Source organism: Ptychodera flava, chromosome 11, assembly GCF_041260155.1.
Source record: "Ptychodera flava strain L36383 chromosome 11, AS_Pfla_20210202, whole genome shotgun sequence".
NCBI classification, from domain to species: domain Eukaryota; kingdom Metazoa; phylum Hemichordata; class Enteropneusta; family Ptychoderidae; genus Ptychodera; species Ptychodera flava.
Window position 1 is genome coordinate 39,837,466 of NC_091938.1, and position 27,300 is coordinate 39,864,765.

A 27,300-nucleotide genomic window follows, 5' to 3' on the forward strand; every position below is an offset into this window, starting at 1 on the left:
CTAGAAAATACAATTATATCTGAGCAGTCACACAAATATAGAGACTGTAATGTAACAAGTCTGCATTTTATTTATATCAATCAGTGTTGAGAAATGACTTTTAGCTTTCAAAACAGACAGACACATGAGAAAGACATGAATGCTATGTACAATGGGCAAGGTTACTGGATAAATCAAGATAAAATCATTACCAATACATCCATTCATGTGGACTGCTAATGTCCCAACCGCACATACAGATCTCTTAGTAAGCTAATGCTTGTATTTACACTAAAACTGTCGGATCTCAAACTTAAACTTTTTACAAAAACAAGAATGTAAATATGTTTTCATGGAAAAAATAAAACAACAAAAATGATAATCGAAGGCTTGGCTATTATGAAGCCACAATTGTTCAGGGATGATAATTTGCATACAGTCTGACAACACTACAGATGGTGTGATTTTACGAGTGGGTGGCATTGGAAGTTACTCAATGTTGACAGACTACACCTAATAAAGTCCATTTTGTTTCTTTACGAGCACTATCTCTTCTGAAGAAAATTCAGGCAATTATTTTCCAACACTTTTTTTCCAATGAAAAAATGTTTGGCTTTCTTTAATCTGTCGACCCCCAAATCCTTGTAACAGGTTCACAATCACCATTGATAACTATTGGTTCTGACCAAACCATGGCGATGAATGGATTTAAACAGCTTAACAGAAAGAAACAAGTTTCTCTGTGTTGTGGTTGATTTTGCTGTAAGTACTGGTAAGACAAACTGAGAACTGAATTCCTTTTGTGGATCTAATTACAGTCCTAAAGATTTCTCGCTTGTTTCAACTTTGATACAGAGCCAAATAAAATCAAATTTTCTCTTTTGCTACTAAAATCTACTTCACTGAGTAGATAGTTACCATGGTAAAATAATTAAGTTGTCTGTGTCAATGTTTACTTTTAGATGAGACCTGACTCTTGTCCTTGAATATGTTAATAAGGCATGAGCTATCCGTTGCCTTTTACCGCAATTACCCTGTATTTTACTAAGTTTTTTATTTCTCACAGGTACATGTCATTGAACATGTACATTCAGTATAAAAACATGTCAGTCTTGCATAAGTTTATCGATTACTGACTGACTGGACTGATAAAAAACAATGAAATTCAGAACAATATGAAATAAGTTAACAACACTAAAATTATCTCCAGGTAACAATGTCTTGCATCATTGGAGGACATCTCTAGATTCATCTGTTGACATTAACTTTGTCTGATTGATTGAGTTTCCACAAATGATGGAATTTAGACTTAGTCTACATCATGGCCACGGTGTACCTACATTCTCTCATTTTTCTTTCCATAGACCCTCTGTCTATGCTCTTTCCTGACACTGACAGAAATTTCTGCTCCCAGCTTCTTCACTGTACATGACAGAAATCAAACATTTCAAGTACAGCCTTGCAATATTGTCCACATATGTTCATTTCATTTTGGTTTCCATGGCAATGATTGATTTACGTAAACAAACACTCAATACAATGGCTATTTAGAAATATTGGATCCAGAGAAAGAATCAGCCTGAGAGTTCTGTACTAACGTTTTCTGAATAATTTCTCTTTTAAGTTTTTTATATTTGAAATAGGCAACCTGAAGTGTACACTATTTAAACTGTTCTGCCTATTTTTGGGTTTACATTCAATATGTAGGCTTGGAAAACACAATTCTGCCTTGAAGCACTTGTTTAAATATCACGGTTGTTAGTGTGTATGGTGTTATAGATAGCAAATTACTGGCCGTATTGAAAATGCGAACTATTTCCATTTCTCTTCCATTATTTTTTACACTCTGGGTTCTGTACAGCCTCTGCAGTCAGCGATGAAAAGTATCAATTAGTTGAAACTGATTTTGTTACAGCTTTGGGCAATAGCATCAAACAATATGGCTAGCTTTCACAAGTTTCTGATAGAAATATGAAGGGAGGAAACTATTCAGATTTGACTGAACTTCCTCTGTGGAGACTTTTAAATAACAAAGCCATTATCCATCATGAGTAGGAATTTGGAAAAGTCACAGAGCAGAGCAGAGATTTTGTTTGTTGGCAAGTTAAGCTGTTTTTGTAATTTTCTGCAAAACGTCAGCAAACAACATGATATCAGAACTGATATCTAAATAAAGTATTGCAAGAATCTTTCTATCGGAAATAAATACACAAAAGTTTCATGAACCTTTAGTAATCTCACAAAGGTATGTTGAACTCCACGATATCTTCAAGATATCATCCACAAACACGTTTGGATTATCGAGTTCAAACACGATTTTCTACCACATCTTCCATATTTTGTATATTAAACACATTGACATAAACATTGTTGATTGAAACATCTATTTAAAACTATAAACATCATTTGGCAAAAATTAGGCATGAAATAATCTTCAGAGTCTTTTCATCTTAAATACGAATACGTTTATCAATACTAATACACTTCAGTGACATAATGTCAAACATTACAAAGTATCTTTTCCATAGAAAAAAAAAACTCTGGATGGAGTTTGTGTACTTTTTTAAAAGAAAAGTTAGAAAAGTTGATATCATGATGGCAGACTTTGAAGGTTGGCCAAGTTCACATAGATTGGAATACTGCTGACCACATCGTCTCTCCGTATTTGTTGAAGTGCTGTGGTAAAAACAGCTAATGTTGAATCCTCCTTTTTTGACCACTGTGAAAGTACTTTTCTAACTGGATGACTTGAATAACTGAATTCCACAATTGCATTTTCATTAAATCCAAGTTCCTTGGCCAGAGCTTTCCAGTCACCACCGTGAGCTCCACTAACACTAAGCTGTTTCTCTAGCTGTCGTTTCTTTTCATCCGCTAAGTCTTTGTAATGTGTTGTCGCTGGTACTGAAAACAAGTATCACATCTACGGTTAAAGGCATGTTTTTCAGTCGTAAAGGTGTAATTATACTGTTTTTGTACACTGACATTCGTTTGCTTTATTTAATGCACTCTCAAAAGATAAATGAAATATACTTCTTTGGGATTTATTATGTCTCCGTCAGATGCTGATGGAAATTTTGAGTAAATGTAGTCAACAAAACCAACTTTTCTCTAGAATGACTCCAGTGCTTTCATAAAAAACAACAAATGCTGATTGAACTTAAAATAGATGCAAAACTGAAATTTTACCGGTATCAGTGTGTTCAAATCCACGTGATATATCTTCTGTTTTACTGAGAAAAATATACTTGAACTGGAATTTTGGCGTTGTGACTTATTTGAAGTCAAAATATACAATAAGATTCAATGCCCATTAGTATCCATATATTGAACACACATCTTTATCAGAGTTCTTCCATTCTACTCCTTTCAAATACTTTTTAATGTGAGCAGACAAATGACATCCATGGTAACAATCTGTAAGACTAACTGAGAATGGAATACTTTCCTAGTGTTTTCACTGTCAAGTATCACTTACATCATGACAAAAAAAAGTTTCATTTTGGACTAAAACAGCAGCTTTGGTCTGTCACTGAATTGCTTGCAGCAAACTCAGTTGTGAAGATGGACTTTTTGATACTAAAGTTCCAAACACAACTGATGCTTCAACTGGTCTCAATATCAGTATGAATACATACACTTGTTCTTTATAGTACGGCATGAATCTCATTAATAAATACTTTTCCTGAAGTTGCTTTATTGCTGGCTAGGTACAAGTTCTCATGACAACATTAACACATACATCATGTACAATACCCATTGTATGTATCTGATGATGTAACTGACAAGACACAAAGGCAAGTGATTATTTGGATCGCAAACATTTATATGTATACCAGTAGTATTTGTAATTGACCTGCCGCTAAATGCCAATATTTGACACTGCTAAAATACATTTGAATGCAAAGTATATTACCTAATTGGTGACACAGCAATAAATTCAATGTCATCAACTTTACACTGACATTCTAATTGGCTGGACAGTATAACCTATCAAATCATTCTTGATGTCAATGATCAAACATTATGTTCAATGCTTTGATTCAATATAAAACTGCAAAATAAACCGATTGTTTCCGAAACTTATTGAACATTTTCAATACCAACACTGCTAACTGAAAGATGTATTGCAGCAAAACTTTAGTTTGATATGACCTATCAACATGTGAGAAATCATCATGCAACAAGTAAGGGGAGAACCATTTGATTTCTGGGGGGGGGTATGGAGGATTTTGAGAAAAAAAAATTTGTCGCCAGGTGAGATAGAAGAAAAAAAAATTGATCCTGCCATGGCCTGAGAAAAAAAAATTGTCATAACAGACAGAAGTGAAAAAAAAAATTGTCACAATGCACCAGAAATTAGCAAAATTTGGAAACCCTATTCTCATGTATTCTTTGCCGGCGCGCCGCCATAGGCGGCGCAAATGTTTTTACCACAAGCAATTCTTATGTTTTTTTCCCAGCACTTATGATATAAGCATGCACTACATAGGTCTACTTACACCTCAGTGCACTCAATGTTTTCCTTCCCTTTCCTGACCCAAGAAATCATATTTCAGGATTTCTGTTGCAATATCTCAATGGCATAGGCACTATCTAAAGGGGACTTTTTGACTTCTGTAAATTGTGAAAATTTTAAAACACAAGACAGGAGTCAATAAACTAGTGTTAAAATCAATATAGTATTCTCTCAATATAAATATATTAGGAAGATGTACAAGTTGACAATGAAAAATTGAGGAACAACAAATGTAATGAAATACAAGGGAGAGGGTCACTAAAAAAATTGAAAACTTCAGGGGGCGTTACTCAAAATGTGGAGAGGAAGACGGGGGACGGGTTACTCAATTTATTTTGGCGAAATAGATTGAAACACATCTCAGATTGCACCATTGCACACATCCATTTCTCAAAATTTCAATGCGAGAGGGGGGCACTCCCTCTCGTGCTCTCCCCCCCCCCCTTGGCTTTTCTAACAGTGTTACTGGTAAAAGACAAATTTAAAATACCTATCGGATTGCACTAAACTGCACCGTGGCGCACATCAATTTCTCAAAATTTTCCCAGGATCTAGGACAAAACTGAACTGTTGTGAATTCATCCTTTATTATCACAGAGACATGTTTCCATTTACCTCACTTCAATGACCATTTTGACAGTTAAACATACCATATTCAAGCTTTTCATTAGAAGCTGGCAGTTGGAGAAATGACACAAGAAGGTCACAAATTTTCCGTTCCTGTATATTTATATATCTTCAGTCTCTGGCAAACAGAACTGTTTTCACAAATTGTATTGTCATCGTTTGGTTGTTGAATATTGTGACACAAACACTGATCATGCATAAAATGTAAAAATATTGCAGTGTTCAATGTCATTTTCAAACAGTTTTACCAAATGCAAAATAACCTGAAACTCCTCTCAGATTGCACCATTAAACACATCAATTTCCCAAAATTTCCAATACGAGAGGGGGAAACCCCCTCTCGTCTTTGCTCTCCCCCTTGAGGTGTTCTAACAGTTTCACTGAGTAAAAAAAAAATTAAAAAACATCTCTCAGATAGCACCAGACTGCACCATTGCACACATCAATATCTTAAACTTTCCATGCAAGATACGGGAAAGCCCCTGTGACACTTTCCCCTAAGCCTCTCGCGTGTTCTCCCCCTGTACTTTAAAATTCTGCCGGTCAGATATCCTAGTGAAAACCTTGTCATAATACCCATCCAAATTAAACAATATACTATATGGTTAGATACTGCGTGAGCTTTTATATCTTTATTTTATTGTGACTTGCAATTTCATTTTGATGGGTTCACCTTTTTTGAACCATCATGAGATAACTGATGATAGTCTAGCAGAGTACATCAGGATTTCAAAGGTCTTTACTGTTAAATTGCTGTATTTTGTAAATTTTACAAATACATGTATTTGTATTTAACTTTTCTAAGTGGGGGGATCAGTCAAAATTTCAGAGTTAGAGAGGGGAGTTACTCAAATTCATCATGGTTGACGGGGGGGGGGGGGGGGGGGGTGTCACTTGAAATTTCTGAGTTTCAGGCCGTAAATAATTACGGCTCCCTTATATACAACGCATCACAAACTTGATGACAAAGAAAAAAAAATTTGCATTGCTACTCCATTTGAAAAAAAAAATTGATGCAGCTCTGACAGTAGAAAAAAAAAATTGCTGTCACTGTGACAGGAAAAAAAAATTTGCTCCCATACCCATTTCCTCCATACCCCCCCCAAAAAATCAAATGGTTCTCCCCTAATTTAAAGTTTTATCACACTGCAGTAGTTATGTAATCATGCTGTAGGTATAATAGCACCCTACCAACTGTATTTGTTAATTGCTTGAAATTGCACTTTCATCTAGTAAGTATTTAATTACAGACATTTGATTAAAGAAAGATAGATACTAACATTATTATCCAATCAATTCATTGGGAGTTAAAGTTGACTGAGCTATACGGAAGATCAACATGTCTACAATCTAGCCAGTTTGTTTGGACTGTGCAAATCCAAAATTGGCCAGCTTGAGACAAGCTAGTAGTACTAAGTGGTGCCTGGTGGTCTGTACTTACATGAGAGTAGTGGTATCCTAGGACCACCATTTGTTGTGCTAAGGCTATCAACATTGGTAAAGATACCACTATCACTGCCATGATGCCGTCCTATCTCTATATCATGCACATGTGGTGGTGGTGCTGCTGCCGATTTTGATGGACTGCTTCTAAAATTACAGAAGATGAATGGAAAAAACAAAGACAAAAGATTATGGATATGTTTGCCTATATTTCCATGGTGTGTACATAGAGGTTGTCTGCTAAAATAATTATTTGGTGTAATATTGATACATGAACTCACCTATCAGTAGTGTAAAAGTGCATACCGGTATATACAGTTTGCAGTATTAAACTGAATTCATTTTCATATTTAAAAATTATCATGGGGCAAGGAATATATGTCTCAAGTTTTGTAATATATGTCTATCATCAACACTTCTTTCTCAAATGCCTTGCTTTGCTAAGCCATGTCATTTAGGGCATATATATGCAACAAAAAGACTGCCTAGCATCCCCATCCTACAAGGCATTGTGGGAGAGACTGGTCTATTCTGTGCTGTACTCTGTTTATGTGAGTGAAAGAGACTAGTCTATTGTGTGCTGTACTGTGTTTTGTGAGTGAAAGACACTAGTCTATTCTGTGCTGTACTGTGTTTTGTGAGTGGAAAAGACTGGTCTATTCTGTGCTGTACTGTGTTATGTGAGTGAAAGACACTAGTCTATTCTGTGCTGTACTGTGTTATGTGAGTGAAAGACACTAGTCTATTCTGTGCTGTACTGTGTTATGTGAGTGAAAGACACTAGTCTATTCTGTGCTGTACTGTGTTTTGTGAGTGAAAGACACTAGTCTATTCTGTGCTGTACTGTGTTTTGTGAGTGAAAGAGACTAGTCTATTCTGTGCTGTACTGTGTTATGTGAGTGAAAGACACTAGTCTATTCTGTGCTGTACTGTGTTTTGTGAGTGAAAGAGACTAGTCTATTCTGTGCTGTACTGTGTTATGTGAGTGAAAGACACTAGTCTATTCTGTGCTGTACTGTGTTATGTGAGTGAAAGACACTAGTCTATTCTGTGCTGTACTGTGTTATGTGAGTGAAAGACACTAGTCTATTCTGTGCTGTACTGTGTTATGTGAGTGAAAGACACTAGTCTATTCTGTGCTGTACTGTGTTTTGTGAGTGAAAGACACTAGTCTATTCTGTGCTGTACTGTGTTTATAATATGTGAGTGAAAGAAACAAGTCTGTTCTGTGCTGTACTGTGTTATGTGAGTGAAAGAAACAAGTCTATTCTGTGCTGTACAGTGTTATGTGAGTGAAAGACACTAGTCTATTCTGTGCTGTACTGTGTTATGTGAGTGAAAGACACTAGTCTATTCTGTGCTGTACTGTGTTATGTGAGTGAAAGACACTAGTCTATTCTGTGCTGTACTGTGTTTTGTGAGTGAAAGAGACAAGTCTATTCTGTGCTGTACTGTACGTGTTATGTGAGTGAAAGAGACAAGTCAATTCTATACTGTACAGTGTTATGTGAGTGAAAGCTAAACAGACTAGTGTATTCTGTGCTGTACTGTGTTATGTGTTTTGTGAGTGAAAGACACTAGTCTATTCTGTGCTGTACTGTGTTTAAATATGTGGGGAATGAGAACCTAGCTAAATCAAAACCTTCCATTGGAATTAAGAACACAACTGAATTATTCAGACTACTCAGTCAAGACATTCGATGGCCAGTGATCACAAAGCTCGTTTTCTCAACAGTCAACAACAGTAGAATACAACATCAATAGACAATCTAGGCAGATCGTCCATGTAGCCGACACGAACACGAAGTGTCTGTTACCGGCTACCAAAAACTATGGAAAATAGTCAAGAATGAGCTACAAAATCACTATCAGTTTGAAGTTGCAGGTAGAATAAGTCTGTGCCTTTGTATAAAATACTATAAAAATAGTAGAAAGTGAACAACCAGCTGAAAGTTAGTTGAGGAGACCTTAACCGCATATCATTTGCATCTCATTGTCGGCTACATGGACTGTGTGCCACAATCTACTTGCTCTTGGCTTTTTTCCTTCTCATTTAGTCCTCAAACCTGGCCGCCACTTATGTAATGTTATCACTTACAAGTACACTAATCCTACCAGAGCCACCCACTGGCCCCTTACACTCTCTAATCATTTCAGTGTTTGTCCAGACAAAGTCTTCCTGTGGAATTAAGTTGTAATTGATTAGACTGTAGAGCACAGCTATGAAAACAATTCTGATGATGGCTGTGAAAACAGTTTTTAATTTTAGTTTTTTGAAAAAATCTTGCCATTTGCTTTATGGATCTTAGAAGGATGGAAGGATCAGAAGATACAAAGAATATATCACATGACAAGATGATGAAAGCTTTTGAAATTTACCACTTAATGATATAGAAATAAATTAAAATGGTTGAAGTCTCTCAGCCGGGAGGTCAAATAACTTAGAAAGGTAGGTTGATAAGATTACTTATCAACCTAAATCTCTGTTGGCATTTGACCTGACCAAGTCAACATTTACTATTGTTACATGAGACATGGCTTTGTACTATGCCGCAACCTAACAACCAAGCACAGTCCCTGCATCATGATCGTGGTGATGGAGACAGAGAGAGTGTCTGCAGATACACTCACAAATACCGGTCATTCATACAGACACTTACTCTCTCTATAATGACTATGAATTGCTTTGAACACAACATTTTATCCTTTAAACTGCTGGAACAATTATCTAGAAATCCTAATCGAAAGATGTCTTGGCTAACTTTTTTCGCTAAGTGAGCCGCACTTTCAAGGTGGTTGACAAGTGATGATGTGTTATCACCCAGAGTGAATTATTAGCGGAATTGTCAGGAACTGATGATAAACTTGTCAACATACTCTAGCCTTGTAAGCAAGACTATAAGTCATGTCTTAAAACTGTGACATTTTATACTGGAAAAGTTATTGTAGATCATTGGTTTTGATGTATTATGGTTGAAAAGTTTTGCCTAATTGAGTGTTTTATGGACACATTGTGGTTTGGGAGCACTTTGACTCTGAGTTTCGACTAACCTGACTTTGTGATGTTTGGGTTTGTTCTTCCATACTTTGTATCGTTTACATCCAACATAGAGAACCAGTCCCACGATGATTGCTCCAAGCACTGAACAGTAGATGGGAACCACGCTGCTGCTTTCTGTCTTTGTGTAATTCACCAAATTCTGCCCTCTTGTGGTGAGGGTCAGCTCTATCTGCGAGGTCACTGGCTCACCAAAGTAAACATTTTTGTCTGAAAGTGCAAAAGTTTGAGAAAGCTGACATTTCACACACAAATTGTGTTTAAAAATGATCGACAATCATCAACGGCCTTGTCACACCCGCCTTGTGATTTTTGGTGAAGCCCTGAGTGGTGTGAATTTCACTACTACACCTGTTAATTCTCATGAAATCAGTTATAGCCCCTGAGACTGTCTTAAAATTATATTGCTTGTGAGTAAGTCCCGGTTATGACTTGGTGATTTCATGAAATAAAGTGAATATAATGGATAACATGCGGCTCAGTCCCAGTTTGGAAATAAAACAGAAAAGGATCGATGGCTATTGACTCAGTAGCGGGTCATCGGTGATTCAACTCTAGTCAAATGTCAAGTCTGTTGGACATCTCAATAAGGTCAATGACCTGTGCAGGGAAAATACCACCAGGGAAATAGGCCGTGATTTTAATGAGCATTTGTACCTCTGAGGAGTTTTATAAATTTATGGGGTTCAACCAACCCTGCCATTATCTGATTTACAACCAAAAACAAAGCATGTTTGACAACGGTGTCTAGACAAAGTTATCGGATTTGACATTGATTGCTGTTGCTATCATTATTTCAGATGAATCATGAGCAAAGTATGACTTTGTTTGTCAAGTTTGATATTGGCACCAATGCAATGCAGCACACATTTCTCTCACTGTGTGGTGAAATTAAAGCATTATCTTATCAAGGGAATTTTAGGAACAGTAGAAATGAGTAGAAATTCATAGGGTTGCTCTCTGACAACATTTTGAAGTTACATTAACCCTTTCACTACCATGGTTTGGCCCAAAGCCATTGATATCGATGGTGTGTATGGACCTGTTTACAAGGATTTGGGGGTGGACATGGTAACTTTGTTGAACACAGTGTACAATCATGGCAACATTTGGCATTGTTTTGACTATGACGGTTGCTAAGGATGTTGGCTCTCATTTATAATTTAACTGTGACCACTTATACATGCAGTTAAAATTGAAAAATATTACCTTTATCATTGTGTTTTTAAAGATATACATAGAGTGTACAGACTGCAGAATGATATATGATAAAAACATCTTGATTGACCAAAATTTACTCCATATGGCAATACTGGTAACTTTCTGGCGTTAGTTCAAAAAGATTTGTAGTGTGGCACAAAAAATGCTTCTTTCCTGGTTCAATAACTTTCAAAAATATGTAATTTTCTTCTTAAAAAGGATCACATTTCGACTTTATTAAAATATCAGGATGGTCTCTCTATTAACAGTATGGGTATTTAAAAAAGAAGAAATGCATGAATTATCATTTTTGCCCTTGCAGGCATACACTGTAGGTATATGTAGTAATTTGTATGCCACACAGCTTATACAGTGTGCATTAATAGTTTCTGACAATTAGTCAAAGTTTAGAGAATGATTAGATTAGAGAAAAAAACACCAAGACTGAGGGATACTGGGACAGTGTTTCACTGTGGTACACTGGCACTACTATGTTTGTACGTACACACCATAGACACCATTTCTAATATAAGAGAGAAAGTAGCCCGATGTTCTTCACATCTATTCTGATAAAAATGGCTACAAGAAAACACTGATATTCAATTTGGAATATGATAACTGGTAAAATACATTGGATCATTGCCATGGTGAAATTACTGTTGCCATGGTCAAACTACAGGAATCGTTAATACGGACTACTATCTCCTTGATTTGTTGGTATGTAACTCAAGACATTTTGGCATACCGTAACTGCTAAATTTATAATTGAAAATTTTTAAAGGTACCCTATGAAATGCGCAAATATTCTGCCATATAAACCTGACTTGTAATTACAGGGCCAGTATTTAGCTGTAATGTTTGGTGACTTTTGTCATTATTTTTAATGTTTACTACAGTTTGCTGTTCTACTCCTCCAATAATGTTTAGATACACACTATTCAACTTATATACTGAGTCTGTATATGGGTATTAACTGCATTATTGTTGTTTACAAGCGAATACTGGTCCGCACAAAAATTCAAATGCAAACAATAATTGCATTTTACATAAAGAGATGCTGTCTTGACAAGCCAGAAGGTGTGTGTTGACCATAGACCCTCGAGGGTCTATGGTTTGACATGCTTTTGAAAGTGGAACAAGAATTTGCTGTTGACATAACAGCTTACAGTTACAGCTTATGTCCCTCTAACACAAAAAATTAAGTCTGGCAGATTTTTCACTTCCATTAGTTTTTCTTGGTTTTTTTTTTTGACAATTAAATGACACAACTATGGGAAATGTGAATCTATCTAGTATCATCAGTAAAGTTCAAGGGAGATATGATGAAAATCTAATAAATTTCAAGTTGAAAGGAATACCATCATTAAATTATATGAGCTATACTACGGAAAATTTGACACAATATATGAGGCTGCTGTGTGAAAGGTTGTCTTGGAAACAAGACCTAAATTAATATTGATGAGATGACGACAGATATCAGAGTTTCTTTGTCAAGTAAAACCAGCTGTAACGTTGATAATCTTTCTTGTTCATAAACTTCCCTTAATCAGGGCAACAGCTGATATTAAAATCATTTTTCTGTACTAAACATTGATGATACAATATCAGAGAACTGCTCGTTTGAAATGCTACCAGTGACACACCCATAGATTACAATTCACGTTACACCCTGACGGAGGTTTCATGTATGAAGATCTTAAACAACTACACAAAACCAGTGAATGAAAATATGTTTCTAATTTGGTACACCATCAATATTTCCACACCTATTCCAAAGTGTTATAGTCCAACACTGCAACTGAAAAAAGTCATTAGAATACACCATGATGTCCTGTTCACAAAGCAAAGAACTGAATCAACATCTGGCAAAGTTTCCAGGAAATCTTTTGAAACACACCGCAAAGTTTCCAGGAAATCTTTTGAAACACACCGTAAACTGGTATTATGGAAAAAAGATTCGGAATATGGTCCATTAAACCCTGAAAACCAATGAAATGCAGATGTTCTTTTGGACTGTAAAGACATCAGATTATTTGACTAGTACAGGCCTACCACAACACTGAAAGCATACTTTTAATTTTATTGGTAGAAACTGCAAAAAAAAAAGCTACTCGCCTGTCTCTGATTAATAACCTTTGATAGTTCTACACAATAACCCTCTCAGATAAGTGATGCTTTAAACTGAATTCATCCAAGCTGTTTCTTCTTAAGTGCACATGTGATTCAAGATGCTTAAATCCCTGTTCAGGCAGTTTGTTTGAAACACTTGTTTAAAGTTTCAACATTGCAATTACAATATCATAACAGCAACCTCAACAATGCTGCCAAATTTTAGTCCTAATTTATAGAAATCTGCCTGAAATCATCCAAAATGTGCAAACTAAATATCTTAGCTACAGGACATGTAAATCTTGTAAAGTTATGACATAAAGTGCTGATTACTTTTCACAATAACAGGGTTCTCTACAAAAGTAATTTTGAGGGTGTGCCACCCCTTGTTTTAGCAATCATTCCTATATTAACCATTTGAGGGCCATAGTCAATTTTTGTTACTTTCATAAAATATATCTAAGTCAATTTTTTTGTTTTTTGCCAAAATTTTGATTAAAAATTATAGCTTATGAAATATGGTGTCCATTTGGTCCAAAATATCAAAAACATTACAGAAAAATTCATAAAAATTGTTAAAATGTTGCACTAAATTTTGGTGGGAATAATAACTACACAAAAGAATATGCAATTGTCATGATGTAAACTGACAGTGCCCCTTATTTTCAAATTTGTGGAGAACACTGAATCATTATGATTGTGGTAACTCTGTAAACATATTGTTAGGTTTAGGATCAGCAAAGCACATCAAATCATATTAAAGATAATAAGTACTTTCTGGCAATAAAAAAGCTGATGAAACTGCTAAAATGTACAAATAAATATTTCAAAAAGTGTTATTATCTGTGTGAAAACACATTGTATCTCTGACGATAATGCAGTTTGTAAAACTATAAGAAATTGAACCTTGATAAATAAAATCTTGTGAAGTTTTTAAACAAACCATGCACAAATTAAGTAAAGTATACAGTCTTCCAGGAAAACATAGAACTTTTTTAATCTTGCTTTGGTTACTATCCATATCTTTGCCAATAAGTACATGTAATTATAGTATGGGATTACCTCTCATAAGAAGGGAACGGTGGTTTCCATAGTTAATTCTGACCAATACATTATTGCTTGGTTTTCATGTTGCTGAGATTTCATGTATCTCATTTTTCATACGTCACACAGCACTACATTTTTAACATTAATTTGTTCAAATTAACAATGTAATGTACTGAATTCAATGACACAGTAAGAGATAAAGAAAAAATTGCACTGCAAATTAAAACATAATTAACCCTCTTGATAAATTGTAAGATCAGTCCCTTGGTTGAAACTTAAAACTGTGTTATTTTGCATTCGAGATGGGGGCAAGATCCTCATTCTCCTGAGCCAGAGCATGATTTCCGCTCCACAGACGTACAATTCGTATAGGTAGCACCAAGCTGTTGTTGTAAAGGGGCACTTGGTTTACGACGATGAAGATCCTAGACTACTGATTATACTGTATGACTATACTGCTAGGTGTAAGTTTCTGTAAAGATGACACTTACCTAGGCAGATGGTATTAGACAGCGTTGTGCAAGGAGATAGGACAACTTGATCGTCTTTGCAATCACTGCACTGTTTACACTGTCCAGTTGTACTGAACTCATCAGAGTATGTACCATTCTCACACTCAATACATTCAGAGTTATAGTTCACACTACACATGACCAGGGCACCAAACCCAGCAGGGCAAATGTCACATTGACTACAGCTATTGTCCAGTTGGTTCATGTAGTAATTGTCTGAACATTCACACACTGTGTCGTTAGTCGCATTGCATGGGTGTAGGACATCCATATTTGGTGGACACTCGCTACATGATTGACACGGCGCTGTATGGCTGGCAATGCTTGAAAACGTTGTTTTTGGTTCACATTGAATACAGACTGTGTTGTTTGATTGCAGACATTTCTTGACTACTCCATATCCAGCCTGACAGTCTTCACAGCATTCCCCATGATCCGTATATTCATTGCTATTGCAGCTATAGCACACAGAAATAACCTATTGAGAAAATATAAAGACAATTATAAATCTTACATGTCATAAAGTGGTTTCAAGGGTTTGGTTTACAAGTAAATGGTCAATTGGAGCCCTGGTACCTTTTCTGTCATCTTACATTGTAAAATACAATTGCACAGTTAGTAACATGATTCGGCTGGGAAACCTAATAAAATTTACTGGTGTACCACCCTTGACAAAAACAGTCATACATGTACTATGTAATCTATTATCGTATTGACATAATATTCTAAAAGGTATAATTTCTTTATTTTGGGATAAATCTGTAAATTTCAGTGAAATATCACATACATTTCTTTTCACAGTCAGGTTGTGCTGAGCAACTCTTTTTATGAATCCTTTGTTGAACTCTTAACAAGACCAGATTTTTACTGCAAACAACTTTCCAGTCTGAGATGACAGAAGACTTAGTCTTGTAATGGCAGAATACATCACTATAATGATATATCTCAGATGCATTGCATTCTCAACGGACTCGTAAAAAACAAAGAAACATATCACAGTAGACTAATAATTTGGATTAAAATTAAGCTCTAGAATCATTAGTACAATGGCATGATGGATTTTAATCCTTTTGGGATGATCAATATGACTCAGAAATCTTGCTATTTGGTTTTTTAAAGACAAAAATCCAGACGGCTTGTGCATTTCAGATTTAATGAGCTATTTTGAGCTAATTTCCTAGGTCTTTGACAGATGTGGTCTGTGTAAAAATTGGACATAATGATTTGGTAATCTATCTAGATTCTGTCTAGGTTTGCTGTTGCCATAGTAACACCCAGTCAAGCTAATAATGTGTCTGCTTGGCCTTTACTTCATTGCATTTGGGTTCTCATCACAAACAGACTTCTTCAATTAACTTTTTATTTGCTTTTTGATTTTGAAGAAAAGAATTGGTTTGGTCATGATAAAATTCACCAGATGACTCAACAACTATAAATTGTTATATCATTTTTTTAATGGTACATATTCTGCTAGTTGCCACTTGCTAAATGAGTCAGATGTGTGTCACAAAGCTACATGTAGCTTAGCATACCGGCAGTCATCTACTTGCAGGAAAGAAACATTTCTCCCCATAGGCGGATAAATCAACAAGGCTTACATAATGACACAAAAGTTGCAGTAATACATCCAAAGACAAGTCGGTACAAATGGGAAGTCTATACATTGTGAAAGGTCATCAATCACCATGAAAACCACCCAAATACACAGCTTTACTTTCACTGATAGAGACTTTAACACCGACATTACCAAGGGAGTTGTCATTGTATTTGACATGGGGTGGACCGAATCTTTGCAAGGTTAGCCATGACTCAGAATCTGTAGACAATATCTACCCGTGAACGTGAAGCTAAATCGAAATCAAGCTAGTATTATGAAATGAATTTATCAGTTTTGAGCTTAGTAATTCTATATACTTGTAGCAACATATAAAAATTTTTGTTCTGATTCACCTCTACTACACTTTTGGAAATATAAGACATATATTAATATAAATCAAAATGCCCCTTCTGCATTTTCATATATATATATACTACATACATATATATATATATATATATATATATATATATATATATATATATATATATATATATATATATATATATATATATATATATATATATATGAATTGTACAAAATGCACACTGAATACATGTGCCCTGAGAATTCATGAAAAAAATGATAAAGCTCGCGGATATTTTGATTTGACATCATATCATTTGGTGCATCCATATCATATGTGTAATCTTTGAAGATAACTAAAAAATATCAAAAGTACCATGAAGTGTTATTAAATTTGCTAGTTGAGGCGGATCTGATAAATCAGGTTACATGTTTGTAACACAAAATTTTCACATTGACACTGCTCTGTCTGTCTTGACTATTTTATGAGTTTTCGCAAAGGAACATGAGTTTTGCGGAGCCTACAGTACGTCAGTGTGGTATGTTTTGAAAAAGTGACATCAACTCAGGAGATATAACATACATGTATGTCTGTAAGTGGACTCACATACAGAGTGGTTGTGATTTGCTTTGAACAGAATTTGTGCAAATGGCGATCACTTGGCAAACACAAAGCAAGAGCTAAGCAGGGCTTTTATGAGAAAATCGTATTTTAGTGATTATTTAACAGGAATATATGGCACACAGGCACTAGGAGTTTTAGTAGCCTCACCAATAGCTACCATTCACTACTGCTTCTTCTGAACCGTTTAATCGCCTCTTCAAAATTCCTTGTAGGTGAAACCCAATATACTACAACCACTACTCATTGCTTGTATATGACTCCAATGGCTATCTCAATGAAAATGCCAACTTTTATTGAATCTTTCTCTGCATATTGCAAGCACTAATATAATGGTCTGTCTAATATATTTTAATGAGAGGGTAATATTAGTACATGAATGCAAATCAACAAAAGTTGCTTTGTAGTCGTTATTGTGTGAGTGGCCTGCGCCTTGAATTTTGACGAAACAGGTCTTGGCACAATATGCGAGTGAAAATCACTGTCCTACATTAAGCATTGTGCATTTCAACCTTGTTTTGGGTTCTCTTTCTTGTTTGGTTATGGATGTGTCTGCTAACCTCAAGGCTGTTGGTTTGTTCTGAAACTGACTCCTTGTGTTTTTAGGGGGTTTCCACGGTAATAAAACTAAAAGTCTGGCATAAATTGGTCTGCCACAATCAAGGCGACTTTTTATGAGCCGGGCGTTGCAATTTAGATTGTGTTACATAGTAAGAATCTCAGACGACACCAGACTGACAGATTTGCATGGCTTCTGATTCAGGTCGCCTGTTTACTTCTCTTTTGCTGCTTTCGATTGTGATGCTTTGCTTGGTGACATTCTGAACCCAGGAAAAAAACAACAATAGAAATAAATAAGGCTATTGCCAGGAAACCTGACATTGTGAATAGATACATAAAATTATAAATAGCTTCAATGATAAGAGGCCACTTTGGGTCTTCAAGTTTTCAGTTCCAGTGAACTTTACTTGTTGATAAAATACTTTTACAAATCAGTAAGAATCACTTTGTCTTTCAATTTACATGGAACTACGTCATCTGCTTTGCCTCATTTTACTTCCATGATATTCCCTGTATTGAAATATCATGGCATTGGAATCCATATTGTTGCAAATCCAGGGACGTGATTTCAAGTTATCTTGAAATGTCTGTGAACTGCAGTCATGAAATCAACTTAAGTAATTGTCATCAGTTGCTGGAAATAGTTGTGTACATTGGCTTACTTCAAAACAAGTTTGATATGCCTTTTTATTTTACACCAGCTCTAAGCGTTTAACCTCCATGTTGTCTGACTATTTGTAAAATCCATGGATAATAGTTAGTTCTACATTTGTTTACCTGACATTGCAACAAAAGTAAACTAGATGTTTTGGCACTCAACAACAGGGAGCAATTCCTGTGACAAACACTATCAAATGGCACCAAGTCTAATTAAAATTCACAATACACAAACAGCTTGATGACTTAAAGTAATTGTTTTACACAGTAAAGCACACATAATCCTTTAACCATTGAGTGAAGCTTGTCAAGCTAGTCACCAAATATAAAGTTGGCAGGAAGTTGCTATTTTCAATAGCTCAAAACATTCAGTGGATAACAAAAGGCAAACAAAGTATGGATTAGCAATGCAAATATCCAATACAGCATCATGAGATAGGATATTTGTTTTGTAAGCCCTACCACCTCCTTCATGGTAAGCCATAGCATGGAACATCTTAGAGCAAGAGGTACATGCACGCATTAATGTACCTCCATAGCCATAGCTGCTCTGCTGCTATACCATTCTGTATGGCCAGGTACAGAGAAGGCTCCTGGTCTGTGGGCCAGGCTATTGTGTATCCTGTAGTCCAAACATGAGACAAAGGCTAGATGGGGTGGCACAGAAAGCTGTATAGGGTGGCAGAGAAGGCTGTATGTACAGATCGATTAGCTGTAGCTTTTGATTCATTTTGTTCTGTTTGTAAAATACAGTTATTGAGTTATTATGCTGCCAACAAAATCATGTCTAAAATACTGCATGTTGGGTAGATGCATAGTCGTCAACATGACATACATGTATGGCAGCCACAGTGTATATGTGTGTGATATATCCTATGTTATTGTTGACAACTGAACCTTATAATAGTTGACTAGAATCTTCTTATGACTCTACAGATTGTACAGGTTTTTATGGTCTATGTGTACCTAGATATTCTGCTAGACATAGATCTCTATTACACATCCCATATTGTAGAGTTGATGTTACAAAAAATGGCCTGATTGGACGTACGTCACAACTTTTTAATGATTTGATTGATAAGGTTTGCGATGTCAATGTTTTTGAAGAATCTCATTCAACTTTTAAAAGACATGTTAATTTATTTTTGTCATTGTTTGATGTTTAGGGTACTTTTTTGTTTGTTTTAATTTTAGTGTATTTTATCCTTTTCTTTATTTTCTGTCTGTAAGTGGCTGCCTGATGGCGCTGTTGATGAGCAAATAAAATAAAATAAAATAATCCATTTGTCAATAATAACAATGAATTATGTTGGCAAGACTTTCCATTTCAACATGGTAAAAGTAGATATTCTATTTTTTATAGGACATGAATATGAAAATGTTATTAAAAGTTAAAGCTACATATATTGTTCCTCTGCTGGTCATATTACCTCTATGGTCATAGTAGTTGTCAACTGTGAACACAGCAACATATTCAATGAAGAATTTCCTATAGTGCATCGACAATCAGCAATTTCCAGCAAGTTGCTTGAATTTGGCACATCTAACAAATCAGAAATGTAAATTCTTTCAACTCTTGATGGTAATTACAGGATGTACCTTGAAGAAACAGCATTTTGTGATCATAATCTCACAAAATACTGAACAAGTCATTTTAGTAAAGATGTAAACAATCACTGCTCCACAAGAACTTTCAGAAACAGCAAAATCACCATTATATCTACATTCTTTATCTGTCTTGTCAAGCACTTTTCTAAGATGGATGAATGGATTAATAAGCTGATTATTGTTCTAGTTGTGACATCCATTGCCACTCTATATAAAGTAAGTCCAGACAAACTGACATAGGCTACAGATCTATGGTTGGTTCTCATCAAATTATCATTGTTGATGATTGTTGCTGGGATATTAATTTGATACAAATGAGTGATAATGTCGGCATTATTAAAGTTTCCACAATAATTGATCTTTTAATCATTTCACTCACATTACCATAAGTCATGCTGTTTTGATGATATAGAGTCCGCCACCGGGACGCCATCTGTAACTTTCAGATTGTAATTTTGGTATGAAAGCTTATTGTATCATCAAAAATTCCTCAAGCAAATTCTTCAGAGCACATGGTAGGATGGTTTTCATTAAATGTGTCCAACAAAGTTGGTATGAATCTCCCATTTGTGAAGATTTAACCTTTTCTGAAGAAATTGAGATACAAATAAAATTCATGAATAACTGGAGCTCAGAGATTACTAAAATGTCAAAAGTTGTCAAAAACAGACGTTACACTAAAAGATAATTACCTGAATGTCCAAAGTCATTTCTAAATGATGGCATTATTTCAGTTATATCACATTCTCTGCTCAACTGGCTACATTGAAATCTTCACAAGCTCACACTGTTTTCATTCCACTCACGGAGTTGTTAATGTATAGCACATTGAATGCTATGCTGACAGACATCAACCCTAGATCAGAGCTGTTCTCTCAACAGCTGGCGCCAACAGTATGTCCTCAGAAAGTTCACCACCTCTCTAACTTTAGAGTCGGCAGATATATATTCTACGCAGTGTGTATCGTAGATCTTCACGTATGTCTACTCACGATCCTTGCGGAGGGGAATGATAAGTCTCCAAGGTATAAAAGACAGTTCAGCCCTAAGTACATAATTGCCTCTAATGAGGTCAAGGTGAACACTGTAGTTGAAAGTCAAGAATATAATAAAAGAGTCACCACAATGTTTGTATCATTTACTGAAAGGAATCAATTTGCCGGAAATTAATTTGACACCGCACAGAACTCTAGGATTTCACAAAATTACCAAAGAAACCAGACCAGATATATGGAAGACGACATGACGGACTTATTTTTTGCAAACATTCAAGTCAGGCTTGTTTGTGAATTCATAATCTAGGACAAGCTCCAAACATATGCAATTTACCATAAAGTTCCAAACACACACTGGAAATAACTTTTAATCAGACTTTATTTTTCCTAGCAACCACTTTGATGTCAGGTCAGCCAGACATAAACACATTATCTCCCTTGGCTTAACACTCTAATTAACTTTCCATAGGGCTTCAAATAAATACCGTCCTTAATCAAAAACACTTTTGGAACAAGACAGTAGACAAAGGCCACAGATTTTCCCATCAATGCTTGTTAAAATAAGCATATACAATTTAGTCCCAAACACAGCTTCTGAAAGAAAGAAAGTTTTCAAGATTGTTACAATCAACATGCTGTATGATGTATGGGTGTGTCAGTACTTTTCATACATCTTAGCTGTTTGGATCAGCAAAGCCAAGTCAACAACATCATATCACAGTTTGCAACTTTCACCAAGTTTCACTCTCACAAAACCAGGCTTCATACTGACGTTTTTTACGACCCTGATCTCCACTACCTAAGTTGCAATGTTGCCATGGAGACAGCTCAGCTATCCTAAAGACACTCATTCACATCCCAATGCTAAAACAACTAAAGATGAAAATTTGGAATTTACAGTTCACCAGTATGTCAAAAGCAGCCTGGACCGACTTTCATTTGCAAAACTTTATTATTTGGTGTCATATCATTATCAGAGAAAACCAGCAACATGCTTTTATCAGAACAAAATCAAAGGAACACATCAGCATCAGATATGGATTCTATAGTGTCTGTCAAATACTCCATCATCCCAATGGACAGATCATAGAGAGACGTCAAATTTCAAAATATCAGTCAGACATCTGCACATGTTGTTGTCATAACAACCGGTTAGTTCTCCAAAGAAGGCTTCAATTTCAGCACACAGCAGTAAATGAACCAAATGATCTCAGTGAAATTGTTATTGGCATCAATTCCTGTTCTACAAATTCCATTCTCCCTCTCTTTATGTTCCTGCATCATTTCTAATTTGCTTAGCACAGCTCGTCAAAGTTCTCAAAGTTTCTAGAAGAGATATCACTACTGTGACCGAAGGAAAGTACCATGGCTTTCCACATCCTAACATACAGATAACTATTTCCTTTGTAGCTCTCAGCTCTCTGCGTACCTAATTATATAATTAATATGCAAATGATATGTCCTCAGGATGTCCACTGTTAGTTACAGTAAGTAGGTGTGAGAAACCCTATCAGATTACAATCACCATGGTGATCAGGTAATCCAAGATGCAAGAATGATGTCATGGCTATGTTGTCAGCCTGAGGTGATTCTCACATGTAAGGCTGCCTGTGTATGGTTATCAGTGAATTAGCCTTGATGAAATGCAGGCATGACAAAATCAATATTTCCAGTTAGATTTTGTAGTCTGAGTAAATTGCCAAAACAGTTACAGACATGAAACGTTACAGGACGATCAAATTTAAACAATGCATTCACTTTGTAAATATTGCAGTTCAACATTTTTCATCAAACAGCATTGCTTTGAAACATACCAATAAATGCAAGTAGCCTGAGGAAATCATTGGATGAAGCATGATATCTTTTGGCTTGTGAGAAAGTTTTGTTACAATTCAAGCGACAACTTCTCCATCTTGTTTGTGTAACAATTTGACCTGCAAATAATATCATTCATAATGTAGTAGCTCAACTGTAACAATATGTAAACAGTCTTGAAAAGTTCACCTTGATCTGCACTGCTATAATGCTTGTGGCCGTTGCTACTACAAACCTTGAAAAGAAGCAGAGTTTTATTCCAACATAAAAGTCTGTCCGAGTCATGGGAAATTTTCGGCCTGACTTTTATGTTGACTGTAGTTGCTTAAAGCAGGCCTTGCATTTTGTCAGTACCACTAACTGATTTCTAATTAGATCCATAACACCAAAAGAAGAGTTGATAAAAGGCATTGAATGCAAGAGTCTGGGCCACTCCTTGGGGGTAACTGTATCATTCTTTCAAAGAGAAGATCACTGACTGGCTCTATAGCACTATTAAAGTACTTTGAAACCGATCTGAGGCCGCTCTGTAATAACATATGATACTGGAAATCCAGCCAGCCAGAAGTAAACGGGCCCTAAAGTCAAACCAATCAACTCAAACAATTGCGGGCATCTCTGGTCACGACCTCAATTGCACCGTGCTTGCCATAGAATTTATTCCACCTCTGGGTAACTTTTCACCAACACGACCTAAAAATACAGTCAAGTTATCTGGTAGCGTGAAAGTAACCATACTTTGACAAGACTTGCCAGTTAGTTGCTAAAAGTGTCTGAACTATGGAACTACTTCAGCAAATCTGAAGGTATTATTCATAGTGAAAAGTCAACACAGAATGCCTTACTCTATGCATCTTCCATCATCACTGTTACACAGATACAGATTCCGCAACACTACTTTATTGGTTATCAATGAAACGTGACAAACATTATCCATAATCATCTCCATACTTGTGTAGCTTTAATCGATGTGAAACTGACGCTCAATTCAAAACCAACACTGTAACCCACCCCCAGGCACTGAGAAAATACTGCTGTATTTTTCATTGCAATATATCTTTTTATCATCGGCACTGATATTAAAGTTGCAGAAATACATTATTTTTAAACCAATAAATTGAGTTATTTACTTTGAGATATAATGGTTGTTTACTTGTCAATATGAATTGGGCTGCAGAGTCCAAACTTGCACAATTACTTATGTCACTAAAACATAATATTAAAATTTCAACAGCAATATTCTGCATATGTAACAGTACCATTGATATTTCCCACTTTTGTGCAGGAGGGGAGGGAAAAAGGGGTGAGCAGATGGGAGGGTGACGCAACATACAATGTCTATACAAGAATGTAAACTGTTTCCTGGTGGAAAGAGTCGTACATTGACCATTATGTTCATTTGTGTCAGTCCGTGGATGCACAGAACCAAAGCCTTCTCCAAACAAACTACAACCTTCCTTTCACCAGCAAAACTTTTAAAATAGAAACTGCAATACATGCATTTTAACACATACACAGACAAAGATACAGTATCTTTGCAGTTGTATTTCATTCATGTATACAGTGTAATCGAGTAACTACTCGTTTTCCAGAAGCAAAATAGGACTCTACACATGTGCATTATTGGACAGGTATCTATGTGGTGTAACTGTTGAGGTGCTTTCATAGGAAATGTCAATAAAGAATAGCTGTGCATATCCTGGTAGAGTAGTAAGGCATGAAGGATATATTCAACTAATCCTAGTTACAATTGCCTTGGACTTAATGTTTATGAGATTTAAGCATTAAATATACTTTTCGAAAAGGTCATGAACTGACTGCTATTTATTATAACTGAAAGTTTTCCTCATTCAGCAAAACTGCCGTTACTTCCATATGCTTTCAATGAACGGTTAATCGACTGCTATGACGCCCGCAACCAATGGAAGTCTCTTTTCTTACCTACATGGTAACCATAGTAATTTGCCAAGAAAGATGAAGTGTAGACCCCAGTGTATGGATGATAGCGCAATGTTTTTTTTTCAGTGCATTGTTTACAAGCTGAGGTTCATTTCAGAGAAATAATATAAACGCTGAAAATTAATTTGTGAGAAATGTTACAAACGCTGGCGTTCATTTCTGAGAAGTGTTACAAACGTTAATTCCGGAGTCACTTGGTGTAAATTTCAAACAGTGTTGGTTAGATTAATCTGGCGTTCACATGGGAAATGAGGGATATCCTTTGTTCAACTGTTTCATGTGTAGCTAGGCACTACTTAGCTGGTAATCGTGTGTTGGACATATGGGTGTGTACATTTGACACGGAACAAACAGTTTTAACTTGGATTATACGCGAGTGTTGGGACAATTCTTCATGGTGTTTTTCATTGCAGTCGTGTGTTATATATTATTCGTCTTTGTGTAACTGGTGTGCCACAAAACGCAGAGTCAACTTGTGTTAGCGATCATGTCAAAAGCACTGAGGTGAGAAAAAAAGACATCCCTTGGGCATGAAGGTCTTGTATGCTACCTCCGTGCCGTGGGTAACAATCAAAATATGGGTGGCCACTCGGTAATTTCACGACGCCGGCCTGTTCTATTTTCGCGTTCTGAAAGGTAGTTGTTTTTATTCCTTACCATTAAAAGTTGCACCGGTAGTAATCAAAAGTAATCATAAAACGTGTAGGTCTTTTCGACCGGGGCGCACTCGCTGCGTTCGCCCATATCGGATGTATTTTATTACCGTGCATATTTTCTGTCGACCGCAGCTCACGATTTGGGGCGGGCGGTTCGCCTTTGAAGACCGCCGGCGCAAATTGGCGACTTGAACAACATCCACTGCAGCTGTGCGTTTGCTGTATATAAAGTAATCTTCGCAAGATCCGTGCGTCGTAGTATCTCAGTGGATCAACTGAGCATCAGCACGCAAAGCTTACTCGTCGAAAAGATATAGTGGTACACTGAACACTTCCACTGACCCTACCATTACAACGACTTAATTGTAATAATAAAACTGTAAATTTTAAGGTTGCCCCCATGTCGTGGAGGGAGATTTTTTACGATGACTGTTCGGCAACGGACTTGGCTAATAACTTGAGGCTGTGAGTCTGATGGACAAACGATGGCCTATTTTACGAGGAGCGTGCTGGCAAGGACTGTGCTATTAATCAGAGTACTTGTCAGTTTGCAAATCAACCTATAAAACAAGCAGAGGTCAATATGGTTGGGTTATCAAACCAACTCGACAACATGACTCACATTGTTGATACCCAGATGTGTCGATTTGCTATTGCAAATAACCCGTTGGCGCATCTCCTCAAGCCGACAAGCCAGTCCCTTCCTGCTAAGCTCGTGAAAACAATGAGCTGTGCTTAACACAGGAAATGTCGGTGTGTGTTTTCAAAGAGAAGACCGCGGCCTGAATGAATATCTCAGTCACGATACTACTTTTGAGGCAGGAACCTGAACACTGTGCCTTAACCAACGTCTTGAGAAGCAATCCTCGTAAAGTTGACAACGGAAGCAGACAAACTGACAATGATAGAGGCGGCAACTCTTAACATGGCTGATGTATAAGAGTTTCTTTGCCGCGAGATATAAGTTATAGACGATGCGACACCGTTGAATGGAGTTGGCGACTTGAAAATACTGGCTTGTGCCCTACTCCTGTTCGCTGACAAAGGCGGGTGGTATGAACCACAATACACGTGTGATCTGTACACAGTTTTGGCAAACACGCTGGAATGACTCCAAGTCAAGTGTGTGTTTGATTTACAACCGCCAATACACATTGCAACAGAGAAGATACCGGCCTTACTCGCTGAATGTTTTGCTTTTATCAACTTCATGTGACCTCCAATCGACGATCGACAACACGGTTAAGTGCCTGATACATAAATCCTTCGAAGTCCGCTAAGATAGCTTGACACTCGTATTTTTAAACTTATCCCCACTCGAACCCAATGGTGCCCACCGACCACCGTCTGAGTCTATTGAGACAACGGCGCGTAGTGTGCATGGATAATAGTCTTGTCTATGGTACTCACTGCAAACAACAAAACACTTTTCAGGAGAAGGCAAATTCCAAAAAGCCAAAAGAACAATTCGCTTTCTTTCGTGTTTTCAACGTTTACTCAGTGTGTTAATCCCTTTTAAAGCTGCCCGAGTAATCCCCATCGCTGTTTGCATAACATATTGTCGTGACTTTTCTTCACACCGGTCGCAGTTTTCAAACATTGCATTGGCAGATCTAAGCGGTCTGACGAGACCACTGCCTTCACACAGCAGATAGTAACGTCACCCTGAAATGCTATGCAGACAGATAGCGTGTTAACACAACCGTGACACGGCGATTGTGTCAACGAACAAGCTGCTTAAGTTGAATATAATAGCTAACAGGCTTACCATACACAAATACAGCAACGGTAACGCCGAAATCGCTGACATTTTAGCCCGCTGTCCAATGATTCCCACTTGCTGCCGCCAAACTGCTGGTTGTAGCAATGCTTGTAGTTCGGATTAGTAATAGCATTTGTCACCACCGATTCAGCACACAGTGTACGGAAGGATAAAAAAGTAATAAAAGTTGTAAAAGGTGTTACAATGGGCTCTGTCAGATGGTCCTATTAGTGCATAGAGCGCGCCACCGATTGGTCTGTTGTCAACT

At 36.6% G+C, this 27,300-nt stretch overlaps 1 protein-coding gene across 1 annotated transcript; it reads right to left on the reverse strand.

The window, feature by feature from the left end:
* Positions 1-50: 50 nt before the first annotated feature.
* LOC139144253 (tumor necrosis factor receptor superfamily member 16-like) lies at positions 51-27,300 on the reverse strand. Its single transcript, XM_070714921.1, has 5 exons — positions 27,039-27,300; positions 14,474-14,972; positions 9,620-9,836; positions 6,567-6,715; positions 51-2,883 (listed from the first exon to the last, which is right to left on the reverse strand). The coding sequence occupies exons 1-5, from the start codon at positions 27,078-27,080 to the stop codon at positions 2,570-2,572; spliced, it is 1,221 nt and encodes a 406-aa protein (XP_070571022.1). The 5' UTR covers positions 27,081-27,300; the 3' UTR covers positions 51-2,569.